The sequence below is a fragment of the Dendropsophus ebraccatus genome, chromosome 11 (assembly GCF_027789765.1).
Source record: "Dendropsophus ebraccatus isolate aDenEbr1 chromosome 11, aDenEbr1.pat, whole genome shotgun sequence".
NCBI classification, from domain to species: Eukaryota; Metazoa; Chordata; class Amphibia; order Anura; family Hylidae; genus Dendropsophus; species Dendropsophus ebraccatus.
Window position 1 is genome coordinate 15,423,651 of NC_091464.1, and position 21,382 is coordinate 15,445,032.

General features: G+C 40.1%; 2 protein-coding genes across 10 annotated transcripts in view; one reads left to right on the plus strand and one right to left on the minus strand.

The window, feature by feature from the left end:
- Positions 1 to 13,379, plus strand: part of KDM6A (lysine demethylase 6A) — a 97,372-nt gene extending 83,993 nt beyond the window's left edge. For all 9 annotated transcript variants that reach the window (XM_069945485.1, XM_069945486.1, XM_069945487.1 and 6 more), the window contains 12 exons: positions 92 to 221; positions 342 to 447; positions 1,114 to 1,319; positions 2,691 to 2,755; positions 3,408 to 3,482; positions 4,493 to 4,641; positions 5,521 to 5,635; positions 6,963 to 7,150; positions 7,599 to 7,740; positions 9,123 to 9,249; positions 10,433 to 10,603; positions 11,739 to 13,379. In XM_069945485.1, the coding sequence (XP_069801586.1) occupies positions 92 to 221; positions 342 to 447; positions 1,114 to 1,319; positions 2,691 to 2,755; positions 3,408 to 3,482; positions 4,493 to 4,641; positions 5,521 to 5,635; positions 6,963 to 7,150; positions 7,599 to 7,740; positions 9,123 to 9,249; positions 10,433 to 10,603; positions 11,739 to 11,768 (1,504 nt within the window). In that variant the 3' untranslated portion in view covers positions 11,769 to 13,379. The remainder of the gene's footprint in view (positions 1 to 91; positions 222 to 341; positions 448 to 1,113; positions 1,320 to 2,690; positions 2,756 to 3,407; positions 3,483 to 4,492; positions 4,642 to 5,520; positions 5,636 to 6,962; positions 7,151 to 7,598; positions 7,741 to 9,122; positions 9,250 to 10,432; positions 10,604 to 11,738) is intronic.
- A 4,444-nt stretch (positions 13,380 to 17,823) lies between these two features.
- DIPK2B (divergent protein kinase domain 2B) overlaps positions 17,824 to 21,382 on the minus strand; it is a 50,812-nt gene continuing 47,253 nt past the window's right edge. The window contains exon 5 of the mRNA XM_069945146.1: positions 17,824 to 18,815. Within this exon, the coding sequence (XP_069801247.1) occupies positions 18,472 to 18,815 (344 nt within the window). The 3' untranslated portion in view covers positions 17,824 to 18,471. The remainder of the gene's footprint in view (positions 18,816 to 21,382) is intronic.

Genomic DNA, 21,382 nt, shown 5'->3' on the forward strand with positions numbered 1-21,382 from the left:
TTCACCTTGGCAGAATGTCAGTATTTAGGTGTGGAACGTGTGCCTAAATTCTGTCACAATCCTAAATGTTGTTTTATTCCTTCTCCATTAGGAATCTGGGTAAAAATGGCTTATCAAACAGTAGCATTTTACTGGACAAGTGCCCACCTCCTCGGCCGCCTCCACCACCGTATCCTCCTTTACCAACAGATAAACTAAATCCTCCAACACCCAGCATCTATGTGAGTATGTCTACAACCGAGAAGCCCTTCGCTTTACCAGTAGTGTAAAGCTTGCTTTACTTTTCCAGTCTGACTTGCAGCTTTAAACCATGTGTTGTATTGTTACTTTTCATCTAACAGCTGGAGAATAAGAGAGATGCTTTCTTCCCACCTCTTCATCAGTTCTGCACGAATCCGAACAATCCTGTTACTGTTATCCGTGGCCTTGCTGGAGCACTTAAGTTAGGTAATGCACTGTATATTGTTTTCTATTAACATGCCACACTGCTGTATGTGGTGGGTTACATGTTTCTATTACTTTTTCCCCCAATAAAATATATATATGTAGTCATATGTTTATATATATATATATATATATATATATATATATATATATATATATATATATATATATATATATATTATGCATCCATCCGGCCTATATGTAGCTCCATGCTCTTTGTGACAATATGTCAAGTGATCGTTTGCACACATTGGCTGTAGAGCAAAATCTTTTAATCTGAAAAGATTAATGTATTTTTAGATCTATGGTGCCATTGTATATAAGTTTGAGTTATTTACTTTGTTCACAACAATATTGGTAAGACATTAGGTCATGTGACCTGCATCTACTACCTGAATGTCTAATCATGAATGCAGAGGAGCAGATACAGCAGTAGGTCAATACCTAGATGACAAGTACGTGCCGTATAGAACAATGACACATACTGTGGTGCGGCAGTATAATGCTGTTCATTACAGGCTCTGCTTTTCCACTGAAAAGGCCTAGTACCCTAGGGTAGTAGCACAGATACTTTTAATGCATATATTTCTTTATTTTGCAATGTTTGTTTTCTGCTCAAATATTAAAAACATTCTTAATATTTCCTTTTTTTTTTTTTTATTCATTTAGACCTGGGTCTGTTTTCTACTAAAACGCTGGTAGAAGCAAATACTGAACACATAGTTGAAGTGCGGACACAGTTGTTACAGCCTTCAGATGAGAACTGGGATACAACTGGAACTAAGAAAATCTGGCGTTGTGAGAGTAGTCGCTCCCATACAACGATTGCAAAATATGCACAGTACCAGGCTGCTTCATTCCAGGAATCGCTAAGGGTCAGTAGCATACATCAGCTTTATGCATGTACCCATCTGACATGTAGGCATATGCTTTTAAAGTGAAACAAATGGTTGTAGGAATTTGGTATTAATGTTATACTTATGGTAAAGTTCCAATGTGAATGTTACGTGTAATTTAACTTTTAACACAGCTTTTTTTTTTCTCTTCCTTGGGTAGCTGCTTTTTTGGCATTATCAGCTACTGTCTGGTGCACATTCCCAAAGTACCTCTGCCACAGTTAGGACACCTGTTAAGCAGACACACTTACTGATGTCTTTTAAGATGCACAAAGGCCTTTAATTATTGGTGGACAGTGTCAAAAAGACAGGGCCTCTCAGCCATTGAGTCCCCTCTTCCTAACTTGGTGCAGCTCTTGCTGCATTAGGATCGGCTCCCCCCGGTGGCCAGTTGTGGCGGTGTCACAGGGAAAGGGATAGGGGTATTGGTAGTCTGGGCTCAATGACCGAGAAGCTGCACCTCGGTTTCACTGCCCTGACTATGTTACCTAGCTATTATGGGTTCCCTGGACAAATAGACAGATCTCCTTTCCTAAAAGGGGAACTCCAGGTAGAGGTTAAAAAAATGAAACTTCTGAAGAAGCTTAAAGCATTACTTAAGTTAAGCAGTTCCCAGAATGCAATGCTTTCACTGAGCTGATCATCACAGTCTCCCACCCATCAAAATCAGTAAAATTAGTACAGCAGCTGCTTCTGGCCGTTCAGAGATGGTGGATCACTCAGGCAATTGGGGGATCCAGCCAAGCCTCCTGTGACATCACACCCTGCCCCCTGTCTGCATCATCAGCCTGTCCTCAGCAAACACACACAATGTGAGACAGAGGCATGGAAGATTTGTCTCCTAAGGTGGGAGAGCAGTGGGAGCAGGAGACAATGTGAATTGGCACAGAGGCCATTTTTTCACTTCCTGGATTTCTATCAGCTACCAGTGTGGCAGAACCACACAGATACAGTAATATATTGTATAGACACATCTATATAACTTTTAATGTACGTTAAATAGAGAACAAGTTTTTTTTATCCAGAGTTCCCCTTTAAATAGGCACTGTTTCATCAAACTTTGCATAGCTCTATAGTACAATATAAGAAACTTGTGATTTATCTGACAAAAATGCTTCCTTCTGTTGTCAAGCAAATTATGTCCAGATATAGTGTGAACCCACAGGACAGCGTATCTGAAATAGTCAATGATCGTAAAATGACTGTACACTTTAAGGTTAGGGCCTGATATTCCTCCTTCTGTAGGACTATTCTGTATGACCAATTGTATGTCTTAAGTTTTAAAGGTATTCAGTCATTTGTACTAAATATTAGAATTAAACAGATGACTTTTTTTTATTACCCTTTTAGGAGGAAAATGAGAAGAAAAGCCACCACAAGGACCACTCGGATAGTGAATCTACATCTTCAGATAAGTGAGTAATATGCATAGTTTTTTAAGAGGAGCTCCAGCTAAATGTGTGTTTTTTTTTTTTTTTTTCTTTCAATTTTTTTTTCTCTGCCAGAAAATTTATATAGATTTGCTTTTTTACTTCTATTTAATAATCTTCTGTCGCCCAGTACTTATCAGCTGCTGTATGTCCTGCTGCAAGTTGTGTATTATTCCTAGGCTGTTCTCTCTGCTGCCACCTCAGGAACTGTCCAGAGCAGCAGCAAATCCCCATAGAAATCCTCTTTTGCTTTGGACAGCTCCTGACATGGACAGCGGTGGCAGCAGAGAGCACTGTGTCAGACTGGACATTATACACCACTTTTAGCAAGACATATAGCTGCTAAGTACTGTAAGACTGGAGGTCTTTAAATAGAAGTATACTACAAACCTATACAACTTTCTGGGACCATTGATTTAAAAAAAAAAAAAAAATCCTAGAGTTCCGCTTTAAGAGGAGGGTGATAAGAGGATTTCATTAAAAAAATAAAGTTCAGGTGTAATATATAAAGTAGGCAATGAATGCTGCATTATCATTTTTCCACTCAGAATAGTATATTTTCAGTGTTATAATATAGCGACACCATTCACACTGTTGTGAAGTAACCTTTTTTGTTTTTTCTTTTTCTCCTCTATAGTTGTGGTCGGAAAAGGAAAGGACCATTTAAGACTATTAAGTTTGGGACCAACATTGACTTATCTGATGAAAAAAAGTAAGATCTTAGTTTTAATACATAAGGACCTGCAAGACTTTGTGTAGTAAATTAAAGCTTTGTGAGGCACCGCCAGTTATCTTTGAAGATCGGTAATTGAGTTTGAGCGGCCAGTTTGTGTGTGTTTCTGCCTTAGGCCCTATTCACGTGTCCAGGAGTTGAGTATTTGGGCATAAATGCCGTGCCTATATCCTGTAATAATCAACCGCAACACATTTCAAGCACAACAGAAAATTCTCACTCAAGATTTTTAGCATTCTACTTACTTAACCTTCCCGCATAATCACATACCGGTATGTCCAATTTAAACAGCCATTCAGCCTCTATAAGGAGAACAGAGGGAGATTTCTCCCTCTTTTCACCATTTGGGCTCTGCTAAACAATCCCGAAGGTAGCTATGACAACTCAAGTATCAACTATAGAAGCAGATCAGGCTCAGCCCTAAGGCAGAGTCTGATCAGCTATGAAAATTACAGTAGTCTGATGGGTAATACACTGTAGTGCAGAACACCACTGCAGTGTGTTATCTATCAGATAGTCAAGTCCCCTAGTGCGACAGTAAAATAAAATCTAAAAGTGAAGGGGAAAAAAAACAAACAAAAAAAAAACATTAAAATAAAATAAACGCACAATCCCCAAGTCACATAATGCAAATAAGGTAAAGGAAAAAAATACACGTTTGGTATCGCTACATGCGGAATAACGCTGGCAATAATTCGTAGTTAGAGACCAGCTAATTCCCCCCCCCCCCCCTTTTTTTTAAAAAAAAATAATAAACAAGGGCATTTTTCACAAGATAATCTTAAGGATATTGGCCTAAATTTACCATTAACCTAAAATACAATATATCACAAAAAAACAATCGCTAAAATAAGTTAAAGCATCTCAGAGCTGTAACCACGTAAAGTGAGACAGGCCAGATTTGGAAAATGTGCCTGGTCCTGAAAGGGTTAAATGTCAGCCTTCCAATAATACATTATAAAATTTCTTTCTATCTCCTCGCCTTAAAGGTGGAAATTACAGCTTCATGAATTGACCAAACTTCCAGCATTTGCACGTGTTGTGTCAGCAGGAAATCTCCTAAGTCATGTTGGTCATACTATTCTCGGAATGAATACTGTTCAGTTGTACATGAAGGTTCCAGGAAGCAGAACTCCAGGTTGGTATCTTGAGTTTGCCTTTTGCATGGTGTCACTTATTAATCACCTGTAACTTTCTCTGCATTTAAAGGGGTATTCCCCCCCCCCCCCCCCCCCCCCCCCAAGAGCTAGAAAATGAAATGCTCCCAAACCTAGCTGGTTTTACTTACCAAGTCCTCCTGAGTATTTTGAGTGGTCTCCCATCTTTCTAGCTGTGGCCATTCCTGAGTTACAAGTTTTTCTAAAAGCCAATCTATATCCAAGATGGCGCCGTCCAGAAAACTATATTTCCCATCAGGCAGTGCTTTGCCCTGGTTAGACCATTTGCATACCCACCTTCTTTCCTGTCCACTGCTGTCATTACTACTACACAGTACTCACAGGACTACAGTTGTAGACTGGAGCAGTCATCTTGGGGAAGGGGTCTGTCATCTGTGGAGGGGGGGGGGGGGGGGGGGGGGTCGCGATCAAGGGTGGGAGAGAGGGCGACACGGTGCTGCACAATAATCAGCAGCAGCAGCCATGTGTCCTTGGTCTCTTCAGTGGGCAAGGTTATAATCGCTGAGTGGTGTCGGAGTGGACTCTGTTTAGCTCCTTTTTTTGTATCCAGAGGGGGTGAGTCTGCAGAAAAAGCACCATAACCACTCAAAACGTATAATAACTTGTTTTGACCAATATGCAAAGCTATGAGTGGGCTACATGGTGTAAAAAAGATTTTAGGGGGAATACCCCTTTAACAGTTTTTCTCAAAATGCAGGTTGTGGTGGTGGTATGTGCAAGCTACATACTCACGTTGTTTAGTAGTTTTTGTGTTTGTGCTACTGCTAAGAGATATACACATACATACATACATGAAATGCATTAGTGTCATGACTATGTATACTTCTCTCTGATTCCAGGTCATCAAGAAAACAATAATTTTTGTTCAGTGAATATAAATATTGGGCCTGGAGACTGCGAATGGTTTGTTGTCCCGGAGTCATACTGGTGTGTAATGAATGATTTTTGTGAAAAGTAAGTAAAGAAAGCCATTGCTAGTGTAAAATCATCACACAATTTATGCTCAGTTCTGAACTGAAAAGTTTAGGAACCCAATGACTGTTCTCAGTATTCTTAGTAAGATTCGCTCCCCCATTGGTTGCCGTCCAAAGTCAGAGCAGACCTTGGATTAAAGTTGTCATCTGAGAGTTAAACATTCAAAATCCAGTGCAGTAACTGGAAGAAACTGATGTTACTCAGTAAATCCCCTCCAGTACTTATGGTCCCTGACAGTCTATTGATCCATGTGTTTCATCCTAGTCAGTCACTGTCTTTAGAGGTGATGTTAGTATATGCTGCACATGACTGCTGACAGCTGCAGTCACATGGATAGATGACAAATCATTGCTGTAGTAAAAGAATTGCAGGGACCACTGGGAACAATGCTCTAGAATTGGGAGATTAACTGGTAGTAAACTTTATTTTACACCAACATCATTTGACATTTACTGCAGCGTAGCTCAGTACACTGGCACAAGGGAATACCATTAGGAATCTTTATAGAATGCTCCTTAATGCCAATGAGTAGTGAAAACATGTACAAGCCTCTGCACATACATTAAGGGATTACATGAAGTGTAAATCTTGCTGAAAACATGGGCATGCATAGATTTTTTTGCAGATGTTTTCAGCAGAAAAATGGTAGTAAGCCTACCTAATAGTAATAGGGCGGGCAGTACTGCGTCCACAGCGTCATGGCTGTGCTATAGCTATATTACAATTTTTCTGTGCTGCTTGGTTCTCCCCACAGATTTCAAGTCATCCGTGTTAGCGGTATTCTGACAAAGTATTCTATAGAATATGGGCATCTTCAGAGTTCTGTCCTGCTCTGACTTGAGGGTCTTTTTACATTTGCTTGTTTTCTGCCGTCTGCGGCCACATGAACCATCAGTACAACGTTCACGTCACCATTTAAAGGGAACAAATCAGTGTGATTGTTTTGATAGGGTTCCCAGCAGCAGAGTATAGATCTACCATGATTAAAAGGGAGAACCTCGCAACGCGTCGGCGTTTTTTAGCTCACTGTTCACTTTTTGTTTTGTTTTTTATGTTTTGATGCGCAAATAAAGAAATATTTATACGTTAAGAAGCTGTGGACACTTACCTTTTTATAGATCTACTGCCTGTGTAAAAGCGGTTTAAATGGGGATAATACAAACCCGAATCCACTTAATATGAAACCGCAGATGAGGGCATATCACAGATTCTTTTTTCCAAAAAAACTATACCTTTCAAGTACTTTCATTGTATCAGTTGTGTTATGAAGTATTCTACTTTTCTCTCTTTTTTTCCCCCTTTACAGAAATAATATAAATTTTCTATTGGGATCATGGTGGCCGAACCTGGAAGACTTATATGAAGCAAATGTGCCAGTATACAGGTTCATTCAAAGACCTGGGGACTTGGTTTGGATTAATGCTGGCACAGTCCATTGGGTTCAAGCAATTGGCTGGTGTAACAACATTGCATGGAATGTTGGGCCTCTGACAGGTATGAGAAAGGAGTCTGGGTAGTTTTATGGACTATTCCTTTTTCAGATGTTGCTGGCATATCCACATAAATGTTTGACCGGTGTGGTTCCCAGTGTGTGTGTGGGGGGGGGGGCCCTGTATATGTATCTAGAACCAGCCCCTTTGTCCTGTCTGGCTGGTGTGCAGAGGTGGCACACAGTTTACATGACTCCCTTAGATGTTGAGGGGGCGGTAAGGAAATAACCAAAAAAAGAGTTATATGTTACATAGCTTCTCTTCATGTCTAAATGAATGGGGGGTGCTTTTTTGTACCACGTCTGCAAGGCTGTTTTTATAATCTTGTGCATCTTATGTGTCTGATGGGTGTTCATCTCCGCCGTGATTGTGTGAGATTGCAATACCTTTTATGTGTGAGGTTCTTGTACACGTACGTGACTTTATTTTTTCCCTTTTGCTGATTTTTCCAGCCTACCAGTATAAACTTGCTGTGGAACGGTACGAATGGAACAAACTACAGTGTGTAAAATCAATAGTACCAATGGTTCATCTCTCCTGGAACATGGCAAGGAACATCAAAGTATCAGATCCAAAACTCTTTGAGATGATAAAGTAAGTCTAAATCTAATTTTAGACAAACATGGCCACTTTTCTTACAGGGGTAACACGCCTCTTGTCTCCAGATCAGGTGTGATTTGCAATTAAGCATCATTCACTTCAGTGGAACTAAGTTGCAAAACCTGCACCCAAACTGGAGAAGAGAGGGGTTTTATAACCCCTTTAAGGTCTTTATGCTCCGTAATGTTTCCTATTTATGTCAATGTGGCATATCTATCCATTGTTGTATATGTATAAGACTTTCTGTAAAGCTTATTGCTTCTGTTAAAACAGCTCAGACAAATGGACTGCCCCCCAATAATAAAGAATTCTGTATAGATGGCGATAACTGTATAACAGGAACACAAAATGCAAGATTATTTGAAAACTACATTTCGCGTTGCGAGCAAAACTACAATTCCCAGCATGCCTGGACAGCCAAAGCTTTAGCTTTGGCTGTCCAGGCGTGATGGGAATTGTAGTCGTACAACAGCTGGAGAACCTGGGTTTGACCCCCCCCCCCCTGATCTAGAAGCTATTTCTGACTTCTAGAAGTGAGGATTTTCTTTATCCGTGTTAGTTACCTGGTAATTTTTCTCAAATCTTTAAAGTGTCACTGTCATTAAAAAATTTTTTTTGCAGAAATCAATAGTACAGGCGATTTTAAGAAACTTTGTAATTGGCTTTATTAGCCGAATAATGAATTTTTATCATGAAAAAGCAGTTTGAAGCTCTCTCCTGTCTTCATTGTTCTCCTATGGAGAGAGGGAAATGAGACACCAAAACAGGACAACAGAGTTCATTTACAACTACATGACCCAGCTATCTCCTCTGATAGTCAGCACTGACCTCTCTGACCTCTGAATACAGCTTCACCCAGCTAAGTGCCTGTAATCTTTTGTTCTCTGCTCTCGCTGCCCACTCATGTCCCCCCTCCCCTCTCTATAGAACAGACAGGGTTGTGTCTGATGCAACAAGTCACAATTTCCTGATATTTTGCAGTGGATGGAAAAGAGGAGGGGGGGGGGCTGGGAAAAGTCTTTTTGAATGCAGATAATGGCATATTTGCCTAATAAACCCAATTACAAAGTTTCTTAAAATCGCCTGGACTATTGATTTCTGTAAAAAATATATATATATATATATATATATATATATATATATATATATATATATATATATATATATATATTGGAGCCTTCAGAACCTATTACCGTTATGACATCATGATACAATAGTTTCAGCTTACAATGGTTGTCTTGGTATTAATGAACATTGTAACTTGAGGAATTACTGTATAAAGTAAAATGTCCTGTAAAGGATTAATGCTCACAACATATATACAACATTATATACAATATATATAATCAATGTTGTATTTGTTTTTCCCCTTACAGATATTGCTTACTGAGGACACTGAAGCAGTGTCAGGCACTAAGAGAAGCTCTTATTGCTGCAGGAAAAGAGATTATGTGGCACGGAAGATCGAAAGAGGAGCCTGCTCACTACTGCAGCCTCTGTGAGGTAAATATTGAAACACTGTTGTCTATATCAGTGCTTCTCAAACTGTGAGGCGGGCCTCACCAGTAAGGCGCCCCCTAGTTGTTGGTGAGGCCCAGCTGGGGAGCCAGTTTTCACAAAAGTGACTGATCTTCACTGTCCTGTTTGCAAAAATCTCCATTTTAGCAACATTATTTACTTATTTTGTACTTGCTTTATTAGTATAGAGAGCTTGGGAGATAAGTGAAAGGCAGCCCTAGCATTATCACCAGCTTTTAAATGGACTTTCACCACAGAGAGTGAGGCCCAGGCATCCTCTTGGTCAGTCTGGTGAGGCGCAAGCATTGCCTTCATCTGTTGGGTGAGGCTCCAGTAGAAAAAGTTTGAGAAGCGCTGATCTATATCTTTGATTATATCACTATTTGGGCAGGTTTTTGTTACATGTTACGTTCCCTTAAAGGTTTTCCAAGATTACTAAATGAGGGTGGGTTCACACTACGGAATTCTCGCGGACAATGTCCGCGGAATACCGTCAGCTGTCCGCCCGCACATCTGGGCGCCTTTCCACCGGCCCCATAGACACCATTCTATGGGCCGGCCTATTCCGCTATACGCTGAAAGAAGTGTCATGTCACTTCTTTTAGCGGATCGCGGAATACGCCGTCCCATAGAATGGCGTCTATGGAGCCGGCGGAAAAGCGCGTGCCCGTGCGGGCGGACAGCTGACGGAATTCCGCGGACATTGTCCGCGAGAATTCTATAGTGTTCCGCCCTGATAGCTGGTATTACAACTTGGCTCTATTCCACCTAGGCAGGGTTCACACTGCGTTTTTGTAATCTGTTCAATGTATCCGTTTTTAAGTGGTTACTTTTAACGAACAGAAAAACGTAGTTGATGTACTTAACGTGTCCGTTAAAAAAAACGCATCTGCTTCGATCCATGTTTTTGTTTTTTATTTTTAATAATAGAAGTCAATGGAAAAACGGATCCAAACGGATAACACACAATTGCATCAGTTTTTTGCATCAGTTTTTTTTTCTTCATAAAACGTATATGTTAACCGGATTGCAAAAATGCAGTGTGAACCCGGCCTTACACAGATTGTCTTAAGTCAAGAGTGCCGCTGTTTCCAGCTATTTTTTTTATTTTTTTATCCTGCAATGTGGGTAATTTTGATGTGTCTGAATATTCATTCTGCTCTTCTAGGTGGAAGTCTTCAATCTGCTTTTTGTTACGAATGAAAGCAATTCTCGGAAGACGTACATAGTTCATTGCCATGACTGCGCACGGAAAACTAGTTCAGACCTGGAAAACTTTGTGGTGCTAGAACAGTACAAAATGGAGGAGCTAATGCAAATATATGATTTGTTTACATTAGTAAGTATGCGTGCTATTTCACCACCACAAGCAACCTGTATTAAAATTAAAATAAAGTTTTAGGCAACATGCAAACATTTGTCGTGGTATGAGGCATAGCTGTGAATGGGAGAAAAATGGAAAGATTTGTAACTTTGTATACAGCGCTTACTGCTCCCTATTTACAATCTGAGCTGCTGTTCCTAGCTGTGGCAGAAAATCGTCAGGCTTTAGAGGTGACGCTCTCGGCAAACGGTTGCCTGTAGTGTCTGTTGTTGAGCTTTGAGGCTTGTTTGACGTTACTGTAGCTCTGAACTACCTGGTAAATAAAATTGTTACACAACCATTATAGGAGAAGTCCTGCAAATTTTAATAAAGGCAGGCAGGGGATGCAGAAAAATAATAAAGTAAGCTTATCTGTTCTTGTGCCCCATAGCACTGCTGACAGCCGCTGGTGTCCTACAGTTCTTAAGCTGCAATGTTACGTCCCCGACTGAGTGATTTTCAGCTCAGCCAATCAGTGACTGGGACAGGCCACCACCCTTCTCACTGACTGACTTGCTGAGCTGGCAGTCACTCAGCCGGGCTGTGATGTCACAGCTGGAGGAGCCAGGTACATGACGTACCCTGATTCCAGCTAAAAATGAGATCCGGCCGCCATCAGCCGGACCCAGGGGCGGTGCTACAGAGTTACGAACCAGGACACTCTGCATTTAATTTCCTGTGGCTACAGAAGTTGGATGCCGCACTAGGGCTGCCAGGAAAACCTGGGTCTAGTCTACGGCTGTATCTATGCTGTTTATTACTCCCCAGGGCGTCATCCTACTTCCGCAGCCACGGGGAATTAAAGCCGAACGGAGAATGTTGCTGAAAGTGAACAGTTTGACTGGTCCGCTCAGGTGCTGCAAGCATGTTACCAGCTATGGATTTCAAATTCCTTCTCTCCCCCCCTACACATACATACATACATATGCTTTCTGAACACAGTGGAAACCACTTCTCCATGCTCTGCCAATGAGGACAGAAATGTGCGCCTGTTTTCCTCCCTACATCCTAAGATTAGTAAATCTGCCCATTGTGGTTGAAAAGTGCATTGAAATGTTTCCTGCTGTATTTTCGAAGATCCTAACATATTTAACTTTTTTTTTTTTTTTAGGCTCCTCCAATGCCTTCACCATCTTCTTGATGATGTTCAATGGACAGTAAATGAGAACATTTCTGATATTCAGGAAGCGACCCAGTTCTGTACCACTGTTTTTGCCCTCCTTTTTTGTTTGAGTTTTTCTCCTTTTATCCCTTCCATTCATTTTGTTAGGTAGCTGTTCCATAAGGCTGCTGGCTGAAAGCTGCGTCTATGCAACCTTCCAAGTGCGGAGTGTCAACCAACTGGACAGGAGAAGTGCTCCTACTCCAGGACTATACTATAAATAAAATGCTGATCCAGCTGTTCATAGAGAAGAAATTCATGTTTTGTATATATCTGACAAGACTGGCAACATTATACAGACTACTGACTTGAAAATCACTTTAGTTCTCGTTTGTTTTTTCCTTTTTTTTTTCCAATTTTTTTGGGCTGAAAATGTTTTATTCATTTGCATCCCCTCATCCTTTCTCAGTTTCATTTTTTATTAAGTACTAACTTTAGCTGGTCGTCTTTGTAAGGTAGATAGATATTTTATGTCTTTTGAGCTTTCTTTCTTTTTTTTTTTTTTTTTTTTTTTTTAATGTGAAAGGTGAATTTTTATTTTTCGTTTTCTTTAACCCTGCTTTAAGTTTCTTTTCTGTCTTGTTTTGGAAAGAAAAAAACAACCATGACGGTTACAATTTATGTTTCATAAAAAGAAAATGAGTAAAAAAATAAATAAATATATAAAAAAAAAGAACACAAAAAAAAAAAAACTAACAGCCAAGTCACAAAGATAAATGGGTTGCACATAGACTAAGGAATAAACTTCAGATTTGTGATTTTTGTTTCTAATCTTGATGTAAATTTACACTATTTATAAATACATATTTATTGCTTGAAAATATTTGTGAATGGAATGCTGTTATTTTTTTCCAGATTACCTGCCATTGAAATTTAAGGAGTTCTGTCATTTGAAACATTACTCCTGTTACATTTTCTATGTGTAAATAAAACTGCTTAGCATTGTACAGAAACTTTTATTAAAATTGTTTAATGTTTAAAGCGTTTTTTTTTTTTGTTTGAATTTTACCAGAATCAATGTACAGTGCTTAGTCTTTTATTCATGTTCAGATCTACTTACATATATATTTATATATACACTTGTGTGTGTGTGTATATATGTAAATAAATATCAATTATTGTGTGGGGGGGAGGGAAACGACATTTTATATAAGGTCTATATCACTAGTAGATAAAAGTTGTCTACTGTAAGTATTGCTTACAAAAACTTTTTTTTTAAATATATAGTATGTGATCATGATCTGCAGTGTCCTTCAGATTTGTTTTTTTTTTTTTTATGTTTAATGGTCAATGATGCAATAAAACAGAAAACCTTTGTTAAGCTCTGCTATAAAACTGAGATTGTTGTCCCTTAAGTTCCAGGCAAGCTTTGTTTAACTTGGCATGAATGGCAGATTGTGATATTTCTATACTCCCGTATCCGAATGTGAAACAGTGACATTCCAGATTGCAATGGTAGAGCAGGTAAAGGGACGCCGATGGAGGACTGCTCGTGAAAAAAAAAAAAAAAAGCATAGCTATTTTTCTAAGCTGCAGTGTATCCCAAAGAAACTATTGTGTAATAAATGTCTCACCTGGTACTAGACTTTATATTCCTGGTTTGAAGGTGAATTACTGTGTTTTCATGCATCACTCATAATCTACATTGAATTTGACTGTCATCAATTGTAATATCGTATCGATTCTGTTTTTTCCAGTCACTACTTACGAAAAACAAATGATTTTATTTTTTCAGCCTGAAACACAACACAAATAAAAGGACTGCATTTTCATGTTTGATTTTGCAAGTTTGTGTAGTGTTTTATGTTTTTTTGTTGTTTTTTTTTTTTACTATTGCTATTAAACACTGATAATATGGTAATGGTTATTTTAAAGGGAAACTTGGGCAAAATGTTTTTTCTTTCAAATTATCTGGTGTCAGAAAGTTAAGTCTCCAGTCTTCCAGTACTTATCAACTGATGTATGTCATGCAGGAAGTGGTGTATTCTTTTATTCTTTCCAGTCTGACACAGTGCTCTCTGCTGCCACCTCTGTCCATGTCAGGAACTGTCCAGAGCAGCAGCAAATCTCCATAGAAATCCTCTCCTGCTCTGGACAGTTCCTGACATAGACAGAGGTGGCAGCAGAGAGAATCCCCCACTTCCTGCAGGGCATACAGCAGCTGATAAGTACCAAGAGACTGGAGATTGTTAACCTTTCTGACATTGGTTGATATATAAATTTTTGATCACCCATATATATAAGTCTATGTAAGGGTCAATTTACACAGAAATATTATCTGCCAAAGATTTGAAGCCAAAGCCAGGAATGGATTTGAAAAGATTAGAAATCCCAGGTTTTACCTTATGACCTGATCTCTGTTTATAGTCTGTTTCTGGCTTTAGCTTCAAATCTTTGGCAGATAATATTTCTGTGTAAATTGACCCTTACATAGACTAATATAAATTTTTGATCACATATATATATATATATATATATATATATATATATATATATATATATATATTATTAGTCTATGTAAGGGTCAATTTACACAGAAATATTATCTGCCAAAGATTTGAAGCCAAAGCCAGGAATGGATTTGAAAAGAGGAGAAATCCCAGGTTTTACCTTATGACCTGATCTCTGTTTATAGTCTTTTTCTGGCTTTAGCTTCAAATCTTTGGCAGATAATCTGTTAGATCATCTTTGTGTAAATGGACCCTAACTTTCTTACACCCTGTGATGTGAAAGAAAAGAAAAATTCCCCTTTACTGAAACCTGGATGCAATACATGAGTATTGGGGCTCAGGACCTAAACGTTTCAGTTCACTGTTTTTTTTAATGCCGTATATTTTAAAATCTAAGAATATTTTAAATTGTTTAATGAAACTTTTTTGATTTCATAGTAAAAAGTATATGAAAGGGAAACGAATCTTTGAACTGATCCCATTCAGTTGAATGAGACAGCTCAAAGCATTTGGCACTTCATATTGGGTGCTGGATAGGCCGGAGGGCAGAACGCAGCTTGCAGTCATCAAAAGAAAGACTCTGAACTACCAGATTCATGTGAACCCAGTCTTACACATACTGAACGTTCATTCATGAATAATATAATCTTTAATGCAGCCATTTTAATTATCGTTACCTCCCTGTCTCTAAGGGTCCTTTTACACGGACAGATATCGGTCTGTGTCTGTGTAAAAGGGCCCTATTCCACCGGACGATTATCGTTCGCATTATCGTTAACAATCTCAAACGACCGCTATTGCGAAAGACCTGAAAACTTTCACTCATTTCCATGGAACGATAATTGTTACTTATGATCGTATTTGCGATCGTTTTTTCTTTCCTATTTCTTCGCTATTGCGTTTGTATCTATTGCAAACGACCAAACGATGTCTTATTCAATGCGAAGGAGCAACGATAAAAATAGGTCCAGGTCTTATAAAGCTATCAACGATTTCTCGTTGGTCGTTAATCGTTAACTGCATTTTAACCAAACGATTATCGTTTAGATTCGAACGATGTAACAATAATCTGAACGATAATTGTCCGGTGGAATAGGGCCCTAAGGCTGTGTTCACACAGTGTTTAATTAGCGTTTTTTTGTGCAATGTGGGGCACAATAGCACTAATTAATGCTAGTAAAAGGCTGTGTGAATATAGCCGGTGCGTTCACACGTGCAGGATCTGCAGCAAATTTAAGTTGTAGATTCAAATCAAATCTGCTGCAGATCCTGAACGTGTGAAATCACCCTAAATGCTTTGCAAACGAACGTTGCTTGTTTGCATCTGCCAATTGGGTAGTGTGAAAGGTCACATAGTACAGTTAAAGACACATGTCAGCTTTAGCCAAGGAGGGGGATGGATGATAGACCAAAATAACATAAATGCATATGTATAGAACCTGAGAACTTATCTAAGCCTGTTGTGAAGCCCTTTACTGTGACAAGATCCTGGGGCGACTGTTCCACAGAGTCACTGTTCTTATTGTAAATAAGGCTTGTCGCCTCCGGAGGGGGTTTTACCTGGAGCATCTTTTCCTAATACATCTTGTAGGGGCCATTAATATATTTAAATAATCCTACCTCTCCCTATACATCTCTTCTAAAGACTAAACACATTTAACTTAATCTATCCTCATAACTAAGCTGCTCCATTCCCCTTGAGGATAAAGAAGGTTCTGGTGAAGGTCCTAGCAGCCAGGGGTGAATCAAGCCTCTCTACTGCCTGAGGCGATTTACAGAAAGGGGGCAATACTGAAGGCTACTATTTGAAACCTGTTGAACTCCTATAATAAACAGACAATATCCCCCTATACCATTGTTTCTTAACCTGTGGTACATGTACCACAGGGGGTAAGCTGTGCAGGTTAAGAGGGTTTGTGGGAGGTGTAAAAAAAAAAAATGCTTTGGGTGCCAGGACACTGCTATCATTTAGCAATGTCCCGACACTAATCTGGTACTGGTCTTGAAAAGGTCAAGAAACATTCCTGTATAGTGAACTTTTTGCATTTTCCATAAATTTTAACAGCATGTCAAATATCCCTTTTTTGTGAGTATTATGTATCATGTGTAGTTATTATGTCTCATTATTATAAACATAAAATAAGGTGCAAGTGGCCTCTTTTGGGCCATTTTTGTCAAATATATATATATATTTTTTTTTCCTGCCATTTTTCTATGCCATTTACTGCTCAAAGGACGTCTGGATTGCTGACTACATGTTAGCATTTGCCATAGCCCAAAACAGCTGAAACAATTATAATAAAGATACTAAACTCTCGACATGCCAGAAATATGTTACAGCTTTGAGGCCAATTTTACCTGTGAAATTAGACATTTTAGGCTTAATGTGTCACTAGAAATGTTATGCTTTGGGCTTCCCTTTATGGCACCTGCATGCCAACTTTTAGAATTTATCAAGGAGATGGCACTGGGGCGCAGTGTGCAGGGATGAGGCCACTTATTCTGAGGTTGATAAGGTAGCTGTAGTGGGGGTCCTCAGGGAAGATGTGGCAGGTGCCCCCATGGGTCCTCTCGCCCTTCTCAAAGGTCAGTACATTGAAAGGGGCTGCATGGAGAGTGGTGGTAGTCTTTCCCCTGGGGTACACTCTGTGTAGTATATGTGGTGGATCCAAGTAAGGTGCCGGTGATGATCATCTAATGATTCAACCAGACAGTGATAAAGAACAGTGCTAATATGCAACCCGGGACCGCGTCTATTAGTGGGCAGGGTCCGTTCGCCGAGCCCGCTAATTTAGTACTTAAGATGCAGCTGTCAAAGTTGACAGCTGCATCTAAATACATACTGCCCCCCTTACCTGGTGGTCTAGTGGGGAGAATCTGCCCCCCCCCCCCACGACGCGTTCGTGGAGGGGCGATCCCCGCATCTATTACCGGCCGAGGTCTGCGCCGTAATGGCGCTGATCCCTATCCAGCACTTTATTGCAGCCAAAAGCAATAGAGTATCTTATGGATCTATGCAGTATGATCTATACAGCATAGATCTCAATGAGAGATCAGAGCAGTCATACTAGAAGTTCTCCAGGGGGAATAACCCTAACCCCAGCGGGACTTCTAGTATGTGTGTAAAACAAAAAAAAAAAATCCCCTCCCCTAATAAGTTTGAATCACCCCCCTTTCCCCATTTTATAAATAAACATCGTAAACCTATTAAATTATCACATTCCTGATTTCACACGGTAAACGGCGTCAGCGCAAATAAATTCCAAAGTGCAAAATTTTGCATTTTTGGTTACATCAAATCTAGAAAAATGTATGAAAAAAAAGCAATCAAAAAGTCGTATATGCGCAATCAAGGTACCGATGGACAGTACAGATCATGGCGCAAAAACTGACACCTCACACAGCCCCATAGGCCAAAGGATAAAAGCGCTATAAGCCTGGGAATAGAGCAATTTTAAGGAACATGTATATATTTTTTTTAAAGGTTTTAATTTTTTAAAAGCCATCAAATAAAATAAAAGTTATACAAGTCACATATCGTAACTAGATTTTCATTCCTGGACTAGGCTTCTTTCCACACTCCAGAACTTTTCATAATGCAATGTACATGAAGCACATGAATAGAGACCTCTCTCGAAGGAGCTTACAAAAGTTTGCCACAAGGTGGCAGCCATAGGAGTACACAATATAATACAATGATACATAGCAATGACGCTGCAGCTATACTACAACCAATTTATTCCATATAACAGGATCTTTACTGTATAGCTGCATTAAAAATCCTCCTATAGAGATATATCATAAAATGAATTAAAACCGAATTTTCGACCTAATATTGACTAGTGGCCATCAAGGTTATCCTAAACTTATCTCTTATCCACAGGACAGATGAAAACTAGCTGCTTGCTGAAGATCTGACCCCTCAGAGTACAGGGGTCCCTTGTCCCCTGGGTGAATAGATTCTCCATTTGTGCTGGTAGTAGATGGTGACTGGCGGTCTTCGAACCTTGCCAATCAACTTTTTCATAGTTTTTTCTTAATTTTTTAATCTTGGACTAACCCCCTCTACCATATAAACATCATACAATATATTTAGTGGACCTCCAAGATTTCTGTGATCGCTCCCTTTAAGTGCTTATTTATTTGAGGGCTGATTTTTTTCCTATACAGCCCTGTGTTGGTGCCGTGTTTCTCATGGAACCTATGTGACATCACTAATGCTTCCCGTCCTATCATCCTATCAGTCTGTCATATTTACAATCTGGATATCTGTATGCGAATCGGGCGTCACACCTTCTCCACGGCTTCAGGATCTTCATTAGTTCATTCATAAGCTTCCATGCCTCCAGTTCATTGGCCATGTTTTTGGAGCAGTCTTTAAGAAGTTGGTCGATTTTCTCCTGGGTGGAATCGGGAAATTTTCCGGCTGTTAGGTACGGCAGGAGGCTCTTACATACCAGTATGATATTTTGCTTCTGAGTAATATTCGCACAAGATGAAAGTGTTGGTGGACAGTCAGATGACAGGCAGCTAAAAACATCAAGTTCTTCATTCTTCCCTTCATATACTGATTTTTCTGCAATTTAAAAACAACAAGAAATATATTAACATCGTCCGACAGCAAAATCAATATCCTGAAATTTAAAATATACAAAATTTAGAAAAACATGTTAGTATTTTTTGGGGGAAATAGAGCCATCCCTGTCTATAGGTTGTGGCTGACTGTCAGGTTGGGACATTGAGACAGGACAAGGTGAAGCCCTGATGCCGGCACCCGCCCAACTGTCCCTACCTTTGGAGTTGTCGGCTTAAAGGGGTTATCCAGCGCTACAAAAACATGGCCACTTTTCCCTCTACTTTTGTCTCCAGTTCAGGTGCGGTTTGCAATTAAGCTCCATTTACTTCAATGGAACTGAGTTTCAAAACCCCACCCAAACTGGAGACAACAGTAGTGGGAAAGTGGCCATGTTTTTGTAGCGCTGGATAACCCCTTTAACCTCTTAAGGACGCATGTCGTACCAGTACGTCATGCGTCTGCAAGAGGAGTTCAGAGCTCTGAACCGCCGCGGTCCCAGGTGCCGCGTGTAGCCTGGGGCCCGATCGCCGTGCCCGCTAATACAGTAATCAGATGCAGCTGTCAAAGATGACAGCTGCATCCGATTACCGGAATCGCTCCTCCGGGATGTTATCCTAGAGGAGCGATCCACACATCTTTACCGGCCGGGGTCTCTGCCAAAATGGCACTGATCCCAGCACGGCACTCGGATGCTTTCGGCTGCAGCAGCCGAAAGCAAACGAGTGCCTATCTCATTGATCTTTGCTGTGTAACTATACAGCAAAGATCTCAAGAGATCAGTATACTTATACTTGAAGTCCCCTAGGGGGAATAACCCTAACCCCAGGGGGGAATAACCCTAACCCCAGGGGGGAATAACCCTAACCCCAGGGGGGAATAACCCTAACCCCAGGGGGGAATAACCCTAACCCCAGGGGGGAATAACCCTAACCCCAGGGGGGAATAACCCTAACCCCAGAAGGAATAACCCTAACCCCAGAAGGAATAACCCTAACCCCAGGGGGAATAACCCTAACCCCAGAAGGAATAACCCTAACCCCAGGGGGGAATAACCCTAACCCCAGGGGGAATAACCCTAACCCCAGAAGGAATAACCCTAACCCCAGGGGGGAATAACCCTAACCCCAGGGGGAATAACCCTAACCCCAGGGGGGCTTCTAGTATAAGTGTTAAAACCAAAAAAAAAAGTGTTAATAGTAAAAAGCCCCCTCCCCTAATAAAAGTCAGAATCACCCCCCTTTTCCCAGGTTTTAAATAAAAGTAAATAAATAAACATGTTTGGTATCGCCGCATGCGTAATCGCCCGAACTATTAATCACATTCCTGATCTCGCATGGTAAACGGCGTAAGTGCAAAAAAATCCCAAAGTGCAAAATTGCGCATTTTTGGTCGCATGAAATCCAGAAAAAATTTAATAAATAGCGATCAAAAAGTCTTATATGCGCAAACAAGGTACCGTCAATAACTGACGGACGAATGATCGGTCGGCCGTCATTTATAGCTCCTCAAGAAAAAAAAATTGTTCAAATTTTTGTATATTTCGTACCTTCAAGGGATGTTTAAGCCAAATAAAAATTAGAATGGGAAAATTAAATAGGCTTTTGCAAGACACATGAGAAGCCCGACGGACGATGGAGCAACTGGAGGCAGAATCGGGGAGAGAGAAACGGGCCAAACCGTTTTTTTTTTTTAAAAACAAAAAAATTCCTTGTATCTTTCCTGGACCCTTTAGAGATACAAACAGTGGTACTTCGAGGCAGACATTGCTGATACCTTAGGACGGCTTCGCTTGCCGGATAATAGTTCTGGGACGAGACGGGGCGGGGGGGTTGGTATGAGCTCCTAAATTTTAGACTTATATGGGGGCCTAGGCATCCCTGGTACTGAGCGAGGGGAGGGAAGGGGAGTGGGGGGGGAGGGTTGTTAATAGTTAAAATACGCATTACTATGTGATGTTTGCAGGACATTTTCTGATGCTGATTCATACTGTTCAAAACTTCAAAATCTTAACATTTCGAATTGGGCTGGAAATGCATGCTGCCGTTTTTGTGCCAAAACCAGAAGTGGATTCAAATGGGATGTAAAGTATAAAGAGAGTACTTGTGCTTCTCTTTCCTGTTGGAACCTCTTCTAGTTTGGGCACAAAAACTGCAGTGGCAGTATTCCAAATAACCTGCCGTCTGTGTTTCCAGCTTTGCTGTAAAATACCAGATTACTTAGCAGTTTTTAGACGTCTACATTATTCTATTATTCACCAATTTTTTTCTCTTTCAAATCAACTGGTGCCAGAAAGTGCCAGAGATTTGTGATTTACTTCTATTAAAAAACCTTTAGTCTTCTAGTACTTATGAGCTGCTGTATGTCCTGCAGGAAGTGGTGTATTCTTTCCAGTATGACACAATGCTCTCTGCTGCCACCTCTGTCCATGTCATGAACTGTCCAGAGTAGTAGCAAATCCCCATAGAAAACCTCTCCTCTTCTCCAGACTGGAAAGATTACACCACTTCCTGCAGGACATACAGCAGCTGATAAGTACTGGAAAACATGAGATATTTTTTATAGAAGTC